General features: G+C 36.2%; 2 protein-coding genes across 10 annotated transcripts in view; one reads left to right on the top strand and one right to left on the bottom strand.

The window, feature by feature from the left end:
- LOC110466704 (calcium uptake protein 3, mitochondrial-like) overlaps positions 1-18,142 on the top strand; it is a 164,116-nt gene that overhangs the window by 4,208 nt on the left and 141,766 nt on the right. For all 7 annotated transcript variants that reach the window (XM_021523406.1, XM_021523407.1, XM_021523405.1 and 4 more), the window contains exon 2: positions 3,584-3,728. In XM_021523406.1, coding sequence (XP_021379081.1) covers positions 3,584-3,728 — 145 coding nt within the window. The remainder of the gene's footprint in view (positions 1-3,583; positions 3,729-18,142) is intronic.
- Positions 1-18,142, bottom strand: part of LOC110466706 — a 115,114-nt gene that overhangs the window by 15,883 nt on the left and 81,089 nt on the right. The window lies entirely within an intron of this gene.

The raw sequence follows: 18,142 nt of genomic DNA, 5'->3' as shown, positions 1-18,142 counted from the left end.
CCTTTGATATATGCAGGTTTTTGAAGGTTCGTTTCTCCAAATTTTGTTAAAAGTTAAAGAAAATTGAACAAAGTGCATTTGAGACTATATGTATTCAAGCGAGTTTTCCCCTTTTAGTGTATAACATATATTCACTTACATAACAAAATAGGTAAAGTATAATCCTAATTTATTGAGAATTAGTAGCTTGCTATAATATTTAGTTAATTACTGCAGGAAAAGAATGATTTAGTAAGTATGTGTTTATATAAATTTACATTCAAATATTGAATGCTCACATTACAGCGTAATTTACATCCCCCCTCACACACACACACCGACTCACACTCTTAAACACGCTAACAAAAGCAAAAGGAACTGATTGTCAGGTCAATTTTGACATCATGTAATGATATGTAATAACACATAATTTGTTTAATTATTACAACTTTATATCAATATAGTTTTATGAGAAGACCTTGTTTGTTATTGATCAAATAAACCATTCTCCGCCCCCACCATTTCTCCGCCACCCCCACCATTTCTCCGCCCCCACCATTTCTCCGCCGCCCCCACCATTTCTCCGTCGCCCCTACCATTTCTCCGCCCCAACCATTTCTCCGCCGCCCCCACCATTTCACCGCCGCCTCCATCATTTCTCCACCCCTACCATTTCTCCGCCGTCCCCACCATTTCAATTTCAATGCCGCCCCCACCATTTCTCCGCCCCTACCATTTCTTCGCCGCCCCCACCATTTCTCCGCTGCCCCCACCATTTCTCTGCCCCTGCCCCCACCATTTCTCTGCCCCTACAATTTCTCCGCTGCCTCCACCATTTCTTTGCCCCTACCATTTCTCCGCTGTCCCCTACCATTTCTTCGCCGCCCCCACCATTTCTCCGCCGTCCCCAACATTTCTCCGCCGTCCCCACCATTTCTCCGCCGCCCCAACCATTTCTCCGCCCCCACCATTTCTCCGCCCCCACCATTTCTTCGCCGCCCCCACCATTTCTCCGCCATCCCCACCATTTCTCCGCTGTCCCCACCATTTCTCCGCCGTCCCCACCATTTCTCCGACGTCCCCACCATTTCTCTGCCCCCACCATTTCTCCGCCCCTACCATTTCTTCGCCGTCCCCACCATTTCTCCGCCGTCCCCACCATTTCTCCGACGCCCCCACCATTTCTCTGCCCCCACCATTTCTCCGCCCCTACCATTTCTCCGCCGTCCCCACCATTTCTCCGCCGCCCCCACCATTTTTCCGCTGCCCCCACCATTTCTCCGCTGCCCCCACCATTTCTCTGCCCCCACCATTTCTCCGCCCCTACCATTTCTTCGCCGTCCCCACCATTTCTCCGCCGTCCCCACCATTTCTCTGCCCCCACCATTTCTCCGCCCCTACCATTTCTCCGCCGTCCCCACCATTTCTCCGCCGCCCCCACCATTTCTCCGCCCCCCCCATTTCACCGCTGCCCCCCCCATTTCTCCGCCGCCCCCACCATTTTTCCGCTGCCCCCACCATTTCTCCGCTGCCCCCACCATTTCTCTGCCCCCACCATTTCTCTGCCGCCCCCACCATTCCCATAGTTATCCTTTCCCTTCTGAAATTTTTGTTCATTAGCTTTTTTCTGACTCTGTCATTTAAACCTTTCATGCATGTTTAGTCATGAATGTTTGCTAATGATTGTAAACCACTGTATTTATATAATATATAAAAACCTGATAATTTTGCCATATTATGCATGATATACTGTACTTATCTCAATAAAAATCACATTGCAGTAATTCGTAAATCAGTCGCTATTTAGGTTCAAACCTTGATATCTACTAAACCTGGAAGTTTTAATAGTTCAGATAAGCTTCTTTTATATATTTTACAATTATTTTTCTCTGTAAAATATACTTCTTTGAGCTTTAGTATTATTTCTTGATCACAGTACAATGACTTCAGTACATTTAAGATAGGAAAAATCCTCCCCCCCCCCCCCCTAAAAAAAAGAAATGTGTGTTGATATATCATCAGTAAAGCCTGCATATATAGACTTTTTGGATCAATCCAAATATTTGTCTATCGCAGTAGATTGTTTCAAACGTTTTAGACCTCACAGCCTGCCAAGGCTGGTATATTATCAGAAATCGGAAAATATTCAATCGAAGAGACAGGGAAGAAATATCCATACTATTTGATTACTGATGTACAAAGCCCTTTAAATAGTGTTGAATTTTGTTTGTGGCCGCATGATTAACTTTGATATTCTAAATTCGTCTTTTTTGTGTGTGATGGATTTCAGCAAATTAATTTTACCAATCAAAAGATTATATTGAATATTTCAATGGGTATTTGATATATTTTGTTTTACGACAGAATCTGTTTGAGTGGATTTTAACGTAATTCTGACTAAGCAGATTTTGTGTGTGAAAAGACTGTTTTATACGGTCATCCTACACATGATTAGATTGCATGCAAAAATGTCTTAATGGATAAATGAATTTAGCATTATGCATGACCCAGGAAAATTAGTACAGGTAAGAGGTATTTAACATGCTGGCCCAAAATCTAAATGTTTTGTTATTTTTTTTTTGCTGGTACTGTTTGATGGGTTTTGAATACCGGTAAGCATTTTCACACAAAAGGGTAACTCATTCACCCCTGAAGACACATTTGAACTCATCCAATTCAAAGGTTGGAATAGTTCATTATGAAACTTCAGGGATAAAGGAGTTAATGGACCTATTGTGAAGCATTAGATTGGATGTATAAGTTGATTATGTAAAAGTTTTTCAATCGTTTATGATCTGATGTGACTCTGCAATTTATTTTTTTATTCCCATTTAAACAGGGGCTGTTCTTAAAACAGAAATAAACAAAAGACAGCAATACCATAAATCTGTGTGATGCATTTCAATCATATGTGTGTTTATTTTCATAAAATGAACAAACCCAGTTTTTCTATCAAGAAGACAATAAAATGCCATAACACCAAAGTAGGGATACAACCATCTCTGCTGTGCAAAATGAAATGAAAAAAACCAGAGAAAAAGGCAAGAAGAAAGTTTTTGGGAAGACACACACAATATATTAATCCCATCCCCGGGGCACCACCAAAACCTCTCTCCTAAAATCCCTCCCAATCACCATAACCCCTCCTTTAAATTCCCTCCCCCAGACCCCATCACCAAAACTCCTCCTCTAAAATTCCTCCCCTGGACCCCACCACCAAAACTCCTCCCCACCACTCAAACCCTTTCCCCATCCCCTGAAATCCTTCTCAACCCCACTAAAACCCCTCCTCTAAAATCCCCTCATCCACCCAACTAAATTACATCCCCCACACCTAAAACTCTTCCCTAAAATCATCTTCCAACACCTAAAAAACTCTGTACAATTAAACATTTTATTCTTTGAATCTGATCATTGTGAAGTCTTTGGCAATGCCGTCTTGATTCACATCTAAATGATTTTAGTGTCGACATCAAAGATTTGTGACAGTATGGTTATTGTCTTAACTGTAACGTCACAAAAGGGGAGTTCTTGATGATGTAAAAATAGAATTACCTGCATTACGCCGAAGTCATGTGATAAATATGTTTTGTGTTCTCTACAGGGTGAAGATGGAAGCAAAGAACCCAGAGTTCCCCACACGTACAGAGAGGTGCGATTCCGACAGTTCGCCTCCGTCGAGTACAAAGGTGTCACCTACATGACGCCGCAAGACTTTCTGGAATCGGTAACAGAGGAAATGCCAAGACGTAAGTTTAAAATGTATACAGTCTCTCGCGATGGACACTGTTACAGTTCGTGAGCCCCTGCATCTCATAACAAAATTCTTTCAAAATGTATAATTAATTTTAATTTTCAAAATATTTGTGATGTTTTCATTTATTAGGAAATAGAATTAATGCATTCAATGTTGGAATTTTGACCTTTTTTTTCTGCGACCCTGGACATTTTAATTACGTGATGTCCATATCACCATCACATGGAGTAGAAAATGACATCTGTTTTCAGATGCTTTGTTTCATCTGTATATCATTTTATCTTATCTTCTATTTAATCATTCCATAGCTAGGTCATTGTCAAACCTATTCCGCCAAGTATTGGGCGGTAGGGTTGGCCAATGAAAAGAGCGCTCGTCTTTGACCGAGAAGGGCAGGGTGTGATTCCCCAACACCGAAATTGTATCAGGCTACTTGTTTGACCATGCATGTATGGGTTTTCATTGGGTACCATGTTTGCCGTAACTTGCGCCCAGGGTGCATACACAAATTGCTTAACTCATTCATCCCTGAAGACACATTTAAACTCCTCAAATTCAAATGTTGGAATAGTTAATTATGAAATTTCAGGGGTGAATAAGTGAATAAGGGTAACGGTTATTACGATAAAAAAAAGTGAGTTATGATAGAACAAGTTGTGCAATTTTAACCATTGATATCGCAGTATAAACAATACAATATATTAATGTACTATATGGATTTAGATTTGGAAATCAAATGTTTCACAGGAAGTCCAGCCATGATCACTATCTAGACATAAATCTCTGCTTTAAAGTATTATAAATCATTGATCAGGCCTGGTCAAGTCTTAGATAGGAACAGGTCTTTATAATTTCACAGTTTCTCTTGAAAAAGACAACTATGGAGGGACACTTATTAGGGTGCTAATCACGGCAATACAGTACTCTGGTTGCTGCCCATGATAAGACCGCCTTCATCCTTCCATCCCGGCCAACAAGAGAAAGATTATATAAGTTGTATAAACAGGTGAAGGAACATGCTGTGTTATTTCCAAACTTACCCTATTTTCCGCTCCCTCTACCCTGTTTTCTAAGAATTGACCGTATATCATCTCAAGTGTTTTCAAGAGTTTTTAAGTCCATATTTGTGGATAACAATAAATTTGCACTTGTAAATGTGTCGGAGTGGTGAAATGATAATACTTGAGATGATATTTTGTAAAATTTAAAAGGGATACTCAATTCTGCGTAATATTATAAAAGCATTAATTTTTAATAGTTGTTTTGTTACCTGATGATTAGAATATTAAACTTCAAATTAATAGGATTTTAAAACTTTCAGGACATTTTCTGAATGTTGATGTAGCAAAAGATGAATCAGCAGTGCATTTTACACTTTTTCATTAAGAAATTTGCACAAATTTGAATGTATTTTAAACAAAAGTCGTTTAACATGTTGTTCAGTACATAGCTTTAATAATTTGAAAGGAAGTACATTTTTAACAAATTTTCCTTTTTCTATTTTGGAATATTTCTAAATGACTATGACATTAGTGACAATGTTTTAAATAGCATAAAATTGTATTCAATATTCACTTAAAGATATTCACTTTTTCAGACACTGTCTTAGAACAAATTTTACTGACAGAAAATTAGATACATATATTCAATACATTTCATCCTGAAGATTTTCCTCTTAACAGACACAAGTTTCCTACCAAGTACTGAAAAAAGAAACGGGGTTGGCACGGAAATCACTTAAAAGTGTAAGCTTCAGTGGTTTTCTTGAGTATTTGTCACAGATAAAATTTCATTTCTCGTCAAACGGAATTTTCATTGACGTGGAAAACTGTAAACTGTTCTGTATCAACATAAACTTTCGGTAATCTGTCACAATCTCTCAAAAATACGAGTGAACAAAGAGTTCGTGGTCATGACAGAGAGCTGATACTTTTTGCGCCAGTGATCTTTAACACAAAGACAGACTTGTGAGCTACCTAAGGGAAACCGATAAGGTTGGGATGCTAACATTGACAGATAAATGGTATTTGTTTAAAAACGTAGGGGCGAAAATTTTGTAATGACCAGTATCGACGGGTGATCAAAATTCACATGAAATTTTTATGAATGAACTTTTGTGTGTAGCGAAGGGGCAGGCCAGTGGACATAGCCTTATTTGATCTGTCAGAGTAATATAGTAAAAAGGGATTTTAAATCTCCCCATAACCTTGGGTCCTTGTATGTCATCTTTTTAAAAAACCTCCGATTCTAGTGCATTAAGTCTCATCACTGTGAGAACTGTTTTGAGGCAGTTCATATTTCAACAGTGTTGTTCTGTGTCGAATCCTTTTCGGGACATCATCGTTGGATTATTTCTTTGTTTAAATCCATTAAGCACATAACTGAGATTTTTGTAAGTTGACACAACAGACTCAATAGGCGTTTAAGTGGCATGGCTATCTGCTGTGCATCTCTGTCGAAATTTATCATAGTCGTCTCATCTACACTCAGAGACTGTTGGATGATCGAGATTGTCTGATTAACCGACTTCGAAAACAAGAGGTGACTTCATTACTGGTGGGATAAAATGGATTGAGTAATTCTGGGGTTGTCTTTTATTCAGTCCCCTGTTTATAGTATAGACTTGAGCTCCAACGTTTCGTATTGTTCCCAGGATCAGGGAATGATCTTCACAGAGTGTGTGAACGATAAAAATCGGTGGGAATGAAAAGACAAAGAATTGTGTCGTGTTAAAAAAACTAAAAAAAAACCCTCAAATTTCAAGGAAGATAACACAAGCATTTTTCAAGGTCAAGCAATATGACCTTCAGATATTTATCAAATTCAAAGTCACCAAGGCATGTAACAGTTGATAGTAAAAAAAAATAAAAAAAATAAAGAGAAAAAAAGACGGTCATCAAATTATGTTCATGTTTTTACTATAACAATAACTGAAAAATTATTGTTACTTCAGTAAACAACAACATAGAAAACATGACCAAACTCCCACTGCATGCATACATATCTACTGTCGTACCCCTCTCCAATTATCTATGTGCCCCCTTATATCTCTTTCTCCTCCTCCCTTACAAACCCACGTCCCTATGTAACGCAAACACACCCTTTCTCTCATGCACTGTCCAAATAACACACCTTTCTTTAAACACATAGACCTATTCTTTCTGTGGGTGGCTAATCAAACTAAATCCGGGAAGGCTGTAAAAGTTCTACCACTCTTTTTAAGTATCTACATCTACCACAATGAAAACAATCTGCTGACATTGTTGATTTGCTATGTAACCTTGAGTTATAACGCCCACTTCAATATCTGCCGGCTTGTGGTTTTGGTCATGGGAGTCTTGACAAACATGTGACTTGCACTATATCTATATACCTATACCTTTAAAACTTGAAAAACAACCTGTATATAGAATATACATATACATAATAATCTGTAAAAAATTCTATCTTGTACAAGACATATTAATGACGATGAAAAATTTTGCATGTAATTCTACGGTCAGTATCATGCGGTGTATGCATGAACGTGGCTGTCTCTTTCATTCGATCATTGTGTAGGAACTCTGAGTCAATAATATACTAGCATGTATGAAGGAAAACAATTATACAAAATTCCATACTGTATGAAGCAAAGGAGCAGAATTTTACAATTTATAGCTAAGTTTGCACTACAGCTAGATGACATTTTCTAATGTTTATCTAACTAAGTCTTAATCTTTGTTGTTTGTTTTAGCTAAATCTCGCTGTTTAATTGAGCCTTTGCTTTGCTGAATCACAATTAAACAAAACATGGCCTGTATGTTAAAGAGACTTAGCAAACTGTATGGTGAATTTGTGTGAAGCAGAACAGTGATCTTGATTTTAATTTGGAGATGTGACTCAACTTAAAAAGATTTAATGAAGCCTGGATATTATTTTTGACGCTGAAAATTGTCATGGTGAAAACATAACACTATACATTCTGCAATAAGCCCATGTGACTGAACACAATCTCTTGCTCAAAGTGGGAGAATGGGCTTATAACAGGACATAATATGATATTTGTTGGCATTTCTTACCAATATACAATTTATTTGGGTGGGCTTATTAACAGACATGGGCTTTTTGCTGGATAAATACGGCACAACTGTTTAAAAATGGCCTTATGGGGTTTTATTAAAATAGATTGTATAAGACAAAATACAGAGACAATACAAGTAATACATTGTAATGATTACCCTACAGAGCTATTACAATACTGTATTGTTTTAGATTACAACAATACTTTGTATTTGACAACAGTTACACCTACAACAGTACATTATATTAGACAATGTCTTTGACAGTACTTTGTATTTGACAACGCCTACAACGTTACATTGTATTAGACAATGCCTACAACGTAACATTGTATTAGACAACGCCTCCAACGTTACATTGTATTAGGCAACGCCTACAACGTTACAATGTATAAGACAATGCCTACAACACATTGTATTAGACAATGACTACAACGTTACATTGTCTTAGACAACGCCTACAAGGTTACATTGTATTAGACAGCGCCTACAACGTTACATTTTATTAGACAACGCCTACAAGGTTACATTGTATTAGACACCGCCTACAACGTTACATTTTATTAGACAACGCCTACAACATTACATTGTATTAGACAGCGCCTACAACGTTACATTATATTAGACAATGTCTTTGACAGTATTTTGTATTTGACAACGCCTACAACGTCACATTGTATTAGACAATTCCTACAACGTTACATTGCATTAGACAACGCCTACAACGTTACATTGTATTAGACAACGCCTACAACGTTACATTGTATAAGACAATGCCTACAGTACATTGTATTAGACAATGCCTACAGTACATTGTATTAGACAATGCCTTCAACAGTACATTGTTTTAGACAATGTCTACAACAGTACATTATGTTATAAAACACTTACTACAGTACATTGTATAAGACAACACCTACAACAGGATATTGTGTTATACAAAGGTTACCCTACCAGGTAGTAGTACAATACATAGAATTAGACAACAAAATATTCGACTAGCCGAAAAGGAAGTTTAAATCTGCCCGACAAATCTGGTATGTTTACCTGAGTGGGACTGGTACACTACAAGTACTTATATGCATATGTGTTCATGGAAAACTTGGGGTAGGGCTCAATCCTTGGCAATATTCCAGCCGACGACTGTGTTAAGCTCCGACAAGTCCTAAACACCCTAATGGGTTTTCACATGAAAATGTAATAAATTAGATACTTGCCATACATTCTGTTCATTCATTCTTTCAATCACGTCAACAAGAGTCTTGTTCCCAATATTTTTTTGGGAAATGATTTATTTGCAGAAAGAAATATTAGATTGTTCGAGTGCAAGAATTAATATTGAACTTGTCATATTATTCAATTAGTCTAGGTTTTCAAAGTAATTTTTACAATAATGAGACAATATATTAGGTGATTTGAAGTTTATAATTTATAGCTGTATCTCAAGGTCTTTATGAACTTTGTGAAGATCGAAGCGCAAATCCTTTGAGAAATATTTATTAGCTAGGGTGACCATGTCTCTAAAGAAAAAAGACATGTGCATGCATGGTTTTGAAGGAGGTTCTCTATGGTGCAAATGATAGGTTGTGTTTGGGTGCAAATATCTTTAGAAAAATGTAAAATGTTTTAGGAAAAAAGAAAACACATGGCATGCCTTGCCACATACAGGTGCAAGGGATCATATTGTACCCATATTTTGTGAAGGGTGCAAGAATATTCATGATTTAAGAGAAGAAAGGAGCAAGGGTTTTTATGTCTTTATAAAGGGGAATGGTTGCACATGTGTATGGTTGAAAAGGGTGCAGTGATGCACATCTTTGGAAATGGTTGATCATTAGCTATTATTAAGGATCCCTGTACCACTGCCAAAATAGAAACTAGATGCATTTGAAACTTATTCTTCCAGCATGACTAAAGCTTTGAAAAATTATTTTGAGAAGACACATATAACTCGCAAAAATTTACCTAAAACATAATGGAGATGAAATAGACAAAATATAATCAATAAATGTGTTCTGAGTGTAAAATAAAGAAAACCAAGTAAGAGGATGAGCCCAAATGTGCTACAGATATATATAACGGCAGTACAGTGGGACAGGGTCCCTTAAGAGAAGGGTGTGAAGATGAACATCCATATAAGCTTATAGTGTTGTCTGTTGTTTGTACGCATATCTAGTAGGTTAAACCTGCTGGTCATTTTAGAAAACGTGTCCTATAAAACATCTGATGTCGACCCTTCATTCAATATTTCACAGAAATATATACATTTCACATGAACGTGTACATTAATCTACTTCCGAGTTTGTGAAAGTTTTTAGTTATCGACTAGCTTCAACCAGATTGTTTATGTTTATTGCAGTGTTCATGTCAACGACATGTACATGCAAACTTATGATCTCGTTGAATATTCAAAACACATGTTTAATTTTTGAAAGGGAGGTAATTCTGGAAGTAACTTCTATTGATTACTACTTTACCTGTACAATTGATGTTGCTAACACAAACAAACTTAGTTCTGACTAGAGTGTCTGTCACTCCCCCAGTGTCTATTCTGCTCCTGAACATTATATTTATAAATATTGACCTTGACCTCACTTTCTTGGTTAAAATAAGGCCAAGTAATCAACTTGTCTGTTTCCTTTACATTTAAACACATAAGTACATTCATTCAAAGACTATTTAGTTTGTAGATAGGTCAAATGTTTCATTTAGTTTGTAGATAGGTCAAATGTTTCATTTTAAAAACTATTATCATAAGACTGTGAAATGCATAAATCCTATAACAGGAAACGTAAGCTAAGACATCCAGCTTGCCACCACATAATTAAGAGGTTCGGATAGGTCAATGGACCTGTTTCTTTTTACATTTGTCCTAACAGGTTCCAGAAGGATACAGAGGCTGGAGGTACATGTATACATATACAAATGGTTGTAGTAGAGCATTACGATTTTGTTTGTTTAGGGAGAACTATATGAGGTTAGTAGCCAAAGAACATCATAGGTACCACCTGGACCAACAGATACCTCAGTGTCCAGTAATTAGGTTGTTTTACTTACAATAAGCTCGGCTTGGAGGGCCTTTTGTCATTAGCAAGTAGGGAACTGAGCAATAACATTGCAATGCCAATATATTGCAACACTTGTCTAGCAATATATGATGTTTAAATGGCAATTGATTTTGATAATATTAATAATTTGAGGTTCTTATATACCGCTTTATCACAATCTAGTTCGTAGGTCGTCTCTAAGTGGTTCACAAAATATTATCTATGGTTATAGGGCCTTTGCAACCAGCCGATATCTTTCTCAATTCCCTGGGGAGCAAACAGCCAGTGCTGCCATTTCCACGCTCACAGTTAGGATTCAACAATCCCAGCACTGCCCAACCACATACTTATTTATAGCTGAGTAGACTGGAACAAGCAGAGTAAAAACACTGTGCAGTGCTGTGACTCGAACCCGCAACCCTTTGGTCATGAGCCCGGCGTCCTACCATTAGACAACCGTGCCTCCACGCTATTGTAATATTTTTTCAACTAATTATTTGCGAGTTTATTAACCCATTTACCCCTAAAGTCACAGTTGAACCTTACCAAATCAAAGTCTGGGCACGTCCAGTTTAGATATTTTGGGGTGAATGAGTAAATCATTTTACAGGAAAAATGCTAGAAGATTGAATATTATCCAAGTTATGCTTGAATGACCTGGTGATAAGTTCTAAAATTGCATGTACAAATTAATATCAATTCATTGAATGGAGGCTTACTGAATTATCATTTAAAAAAAAAGAATATTCTCTGAATATGATTTATTGTGATATATTGAAATAATATTCCTAAAATATTGTAATATGTTGCAATATGAAACTTTCTGCGTTCACTTACCTCTATAAGTTAGAGGTACAACGTGGCAACTGGCCTTAGGGGTATATAGGGGGTAACATTGGGGGTAACATTAACATTGGGGGTAACATGGGGACTGCTGGGTTTCTGAAGTGTTGAAATGTTAAATCAACACGAGCATCTTGGGAAAAAAAAAACTTCTGAAAAATATGTTTGGTTGTATTTGAGTCTGAGGCATTTGGTTTATGTTTCAAGCAATTCTAAATATTCAGACAAAATGTCTAGCAAATTTAAAACAGCAATTGAATTTTTTGAATGTTTGCGAAAGTCTTGGCTATCTGTAGTCAAAAGTTTTGCTTATAGCTGTAATTGACATCTTGTGTAACGGACATTTTTGTGCTACATAACTATCCAGCCTTTAAGCTATAGTCATTATATCTTCATTATTTCAAACTCAGAATAATATTTGGTTTAACAGTTGTGTTGAGTGCTTGGCTGTAAAATTAACTAGCCAAGAATTATATGAAAGTTTGATCAATTGCAAAACGATTTGCTCAATTGCATGTCACAGGTGAGTTCGGAATGTTTTTGGCAGAAACAAAAACAAGGTCAATTTTCTCAAAGTAAAGTTACAATTTGTGTTACTCAGCTGGAAAAAGTAATAGAATTTCTTGCAAAGTTTGAAATAGAAATGAAAAGGTAATGAAGAAAATGGCCTTAGGGGTCTATAGTACTCAACATTGGGTAATACCTCAATTTACTAAAAGCCCAATTTTCCTCTGGATAATTTTCATGTTAGTATACTTAGTGGTGAAATAAATTTGTTTATATACAATATAGTTGGTATTGCAACTATATATTACAACTGAATTGTATATAAACCAAAGTTCAAGCATCGAGTTGATTACTTATAAACGTTCATTCATTCTTGTTATTCTTGTTTTATAGATAGGATCTGATGATACTTCAAAATTTCTGTCAGTCAGATACAAAGTCAGGTTTAATCTTATGGCCATCATTTGCAAAAGAAGCACTAAAACTTGTGAAAATCAAAGATGATAGTCACTTTTAAAGTCAAATCCTACCTCCAGATAGATTTAAATCTTCAGGGTGGCCGAAACATTTTGAAGTCGGTAAGTCACACTTCTGTGTTTGCTCGGCTCAGGTCATCCGAGGAGACAAAAGGGCCATAACTTTTGCACTTCGGGGCTCTAACCTAAGGGGATTTGTTACCGTTTAGGGCACCGACGGACTGGGTTCTATTGATTTGAACTTGCCGGGATAATCATGATCTTGCATCGAAAGTGGATGGTGCATTTGATGACAAGATTACATGTCAGCAAGTTAATTTTCTTTGCCGCAGCAGTGGTTCGGGCCCGCCACTTGTAAGGTATCGGGTTAGGTATTACAAGTCGTCATGTTATTATATTACGAACGCACAACCACAGCCCGAGACACAAAAAGAGACTTGCTTTTTACCCTGAACAGGGATGGGATATACAAAACTCAATGAGGGAGGAGTTTTAGTGCTATAGGATATATCATTACCCCAGGCTCAAATTGATATACTGGCTTATAATCTTAAATCTCTGAAATTCTTTTAATATTGAATTTAACAGATATTTCATCTCATTACTTTCCTAATGATAGACAAAATGAATTTTCATTATATTTAATGTACAATTTTTGCATCAATTACAAGTAAGATTACTCGAGTAGCAGAATAAATACTAATAAGGATGGATGTTTAGGTGGATTAAAAGGATTGTACGGATTTAAATAAACCTCAAAGGGACTCCGATAGTGGAATGATGGGGTACCGAATATGAACCTTAAGTTTTGTATAAATTTCAGTCCCAAGTAGGAACAGGATGGTTAACAAAGATTGGCCCTGACTAGCAAAGAACGTTAATTATATAAGAGTGTGTTGACTAAAAAAAAATGTTATCGTAATTATTTGACATCGTAGAGTTGCACACTTTAAGTTACCAGATCTGTGAAGTCAACCGGCTGCAACATGTTTACTGTCCTATCAAGCTCGTTCACTCGCTGATCTGTGACACAACAGTGATACGGTACAGGTTAACAAATATAAAGTGTAGGATGCATTTTGGAAACAATGGACAAGAAAGAGATACACCCTGCTCTGTTTTAACACGTCTTTGGTAGTCAAGCAAACCTGTTACAAGTTTATGAATAAATTTGTCAGATTTACATACATAACAAAAAGGGTATATTATACTTTATAATGAGAGTTGTACGGATGATATCTTCACGGATTTACTACAGACTTAGATATTAAATATTTACCTGTCGATAGCTGTGTTTTGTTACAGGTTCGTGTAGCTACAAAGGTGTTTTGAGTGCTGGCTTCAGTGACTCACAGAAGTCATTGAGTGAGGAAAACGTGGAAAAGTAGCAAAAAAGTATATACCTGTGTAATTATTAAATTCATCCAGTTTTTGGATCGGTTTTGAAATTTACTTTACGAGTACAAATATTTTAGATTTCCTGTGTGAGATGCAAATTATTGCATATCTGTAAGAAGTTCTGTCAAAAGAGAAGATGTAATGTAAATATTATTTAAGTTAAACATTTTAGTATCATTTTGCTGGAAATAAATCAAACTCCAGTTTTCCAAATGCTGTTCAACTTTTAGAAATCTTAAACTTAAGTTTTTCTAATGGGAAGCATTATTGGGTGTACTGTAGGAGAAATCTTAACCCTAAGAAGAATTTCTTCAATTCCAATAATGCATTTAATTTCTAATGAAAATTTTTGGGAATTTCTTAGGGATTAAGGGACATATTTTGCAGTTGTGGGGTCTTATGAAATTTGATGTCGTTTATTACTTGTAATTCTCTAACTTGTCAGCCTTAAGTGTCTTAATAACAAATTATTTATTTCTGAATTATTAAAAATTTAAATAAAATTGTCTGGAATGAAGAACAAAAAGTTAAATCCTCATCATCAGTATCATAACTCAGTTGAAAAGGATTATTTTAAACTTTGGCATCGTTGTTCAATAGTTATTTTTGATGCATTATTTACACAGCTGGCCGGTACATGCGACCAATCCAATTGTCCAACTATCGAGCACTATTAACTCATTCACTCCTACATTTTTAAATAGACCTGCAGTCTTTGTTTTTGGTAAGGTTAAAATGTTAGGGGTGAACATGCTAATCTGGTCATCCCGCCATTATCTGCATTGCCAGTGTTTTATGGGACAAGATTGGCTTTTTCTGTGTAAAATTGTCCCATTAATACAAGGCCAACTGCCATTTATTTGCTGGGATTATAGGATTATAATGGCGGAATTATTGAAGTCACATTATAATCCTGCCACTGATTTTACGAGGATGAATATGGCAAAATTATTAAAATAGAAATCCTGCTACTAATTATTTAAAACACAGTTTGCCTCTAATTTAGTGGCTATGAAGTGGCAGATTATTGAAGCCTCAAATTTGCCTCTAATTTAGTGGCTATAGGGTGGCAGTTTATTGAAGCCACAACTCTGCCTCTAATTTAGTGGTTAGGGTGGAAGAATTATTGAAGTCGCAACAGTGGCTAGGGCTAGGATTGCGGAATTATTGAAGCCACAATTGTTCCTCTGATTTAGTGGCTAGGGTGGCAGATTTATTGAAGTCACAACTCTGTCTCTCATTTAGTGGCTGGATTATTGAAGCTTAACTGCATATATCACGGTATTTGTCTTGAAAGGCAATACACATGCACACTTCTACTGCTGAACTGGTGTTTAAATTTTCTCCCGACAGAACAAGTGGAGTCTTGATATTTGTGTAAATTCATATGATGACTGGTATCAATTATGTTCCTCTTTCATGTGTAGAATATAAACAGTATTGTAAAGTTTCTTCCCACCCCTTCAGTGTCAAATACCCTCAAGTTTTACTGCCTAACTAGGATGGCTGTACATCAACGGGTTATGTCAGACATCGGTGGTATGAGAAATAATTTCTGCATAACAAATACTGCCAGAGGTCTCCCCATTGACTACTTTGCTGACTTGGATATTAATTTAAGTGTATACATATTGGGGTTAGAATGTACCCTCCTTGCTGATCATAGTTTAATCTTCCATGACTTTACTGGATATACTAATTTCATGGCAAAGTGTCAGATGTTTAGCCTAGTCTGCTTGTTATTAAATTGTATACATATCTGGGTACCCACTTTGCTGACTTGAATACATTCTTATGTTGCATGGTATTGGAGTGATATTCCTGTTTTGCCAAATTTTGCATGAATTCAATGGTGACTATATATAAAACGATAAGGTGTATTAAGGGACTAATCACCCTTGGTCTCTCATGTACAAGTGGTCTATTAATACCGGTTCAGTTCACAGTGACATTACAACAATGAGGAACATTAGAAATGGTGTTTTTACACACTGGTGGTCTTTTGAAAGAACAGGTTGGACGGTATTGGATATCCCCACTTCACAGACTTAAATGATATAGATATTATACGTAGTATCCTTACTTTAATGAGCCTGGACATTAATTTAATGGTAAATGGGAAATTTTAGCACAGTCAAAATTTCGCCCTTCACCAATGAAACCAAGTTTTGCCAAGTGTTAATTTCGCCCTTTACATTTAACTGCTATTTATATTATACTGTTAACTTACATTCGCTGTAATGATAAATTTATCTTGGGATATATCCTTACTTTAATGAGTCTGCGGACATCAATTTAATAGTAAATGGGAAAAAGGCGACAATTTACTGCAGCGTAAAATTTCCAGTCATACAGAATATATTTGGGTATCCTGATTTGGCTGACTTGAATGATATCCTTACTTAAATGACTTTGCCTTTAATTTTAATGGTATATATATCAGGGAATCCCCACTTTGCTGACTCGGACATTATTTCAATGCTAGAGTTTATGTCGGGGTCATATTGATAGGTATATATAAGAAACGCTTGGGCCTTCCACACTTACAGTGATCCTAAGCTCGACTTGACTTCCAATAAGTATGGTTTCTTTCACACGATTTAAACAAAACCATTTAAATTCTTTGGTTGTAATTATCAATGAGTGTGGGTAAGTGTTGGAAAGTGGCACAGCACAATGGTGTGTTTATGTGAACGGTGATTACCGGGCCAAGTGCTATTGTGACGGGATTTTCGACAGATTAGCTCGATTTGCGGCTGGCCAAGGAAAACTGCTCAAAAACAAATTGATAGTGTACATGCTATGTAACAGATTAATCTGTAAGGTGCTCACAACGTAAGCTAGGTACAAGATCGAAAATCTCATCAACATGAAAAGGGGGAGATTTAAGGTTTGATAAATGATATGATTAAATTGAAATCTCACAAGAGATGAAAACTTACAGTGCAGAACCTAGTGTGACAATTGTTTAGTACAAGCTTTCTATATATAACACTATGGGAAGATTTTGGAATAACCAAACAAGCAAGCAAGCATAGATTAATGATTGTAAAAAAAAATCCTTCGAAAGTTTTTTTTTACCAAAAGTGTTGTGTATTTGTGGTGAATTTGATCGATACTACACCCATTTGTTCTCCTGCATATCAAGTTCCGACGCCACACATTTTCTTAACCTCAAAATAACATTTCATACCGCTAACTTTTAACTGGTGTGATGGTTCAGGTTAGTATTGTCACGTCCGATTATGTTAACTGCAGAACCTTCTTTTTCATTTGTAAACAAATTTAAGTTTTGAATTTGTTTTTCTTTTCAAGAAATAGAAGTAACTTTCTTTAAATGATTTTTTTTTTTAATATGAGATTTTATTTTGACTATTGTTAACCGCCAACCTACTTTTATCAGTCGAAATAATACTGGTCAAATACTGGGTATTGTAAAATAATGACAAAATATATAACCAGGCATATTACAAAATAATTCCAATAAAGGTTTGTTATACTGCCATCTCAATATAGTGAAATTTTGGCATTATAAAGGGGTTGTCAATTTATTGAAGGGAATATAAAAAAGAATCAATTACTAAAAAAAACGGGACCTTAAAATTGTTGGCAGTGAGCAAAGTGGAAATAAACAGGGATTCTATTTTGGTCAAGTGTAAAATGGTTTATTCCAAGGCCACGTATGCTTTTGTGTATATAGATCTTCACATTATGTAACATCAATCCTGAAACCTCATGATTTGTATTAATATTTCAGCCCAGTATATATATCCAAACTCATGCTTGTGTATTTCCAAATCTAGATAATACAGAAAGCAAACACAGCTACATTCCAATTGAATATAAATGCTAAGTCAACATGTTGGCTAAGGCCGTATGTTCATTTTTGGCTTTTTACGCTTGGTACTGATCCATTTTCTTGTCTGTCGACATGCCTTGCATAGCTAGGGTATTGTAAAAGAACTCGGGCATGTTAAACACAGGTTGTAAGAAAAGTCTTTCAATTTGAAATATTCATAGAAAAAAGAAATTTGAATCCCATTGTAATGTGCTGTAGGGCAGGTCAAATTCCAAATA

Source organism: Mizuhopecten yessoensis, unplaced genomic scaffold (genome assembly GCF_002113885.1).
Source record: "Mizuhopecten yessoensis strain PY_sf001 unplaced genomic scaffold, ASM211388v2 scaffold11143, whole genome shotgun sequence".
Taxonomy (NCBI): domain Eukaryota; kingdom Metazoa; phylum Mollusca; class Bivalvia; order Pectinida; family Pectinidae; genus Mizuhopecten; species Mizuhopecten yessoensis.
This window is presented reverse-complemented; position numbering and strand designations above follow the sequence as displayed.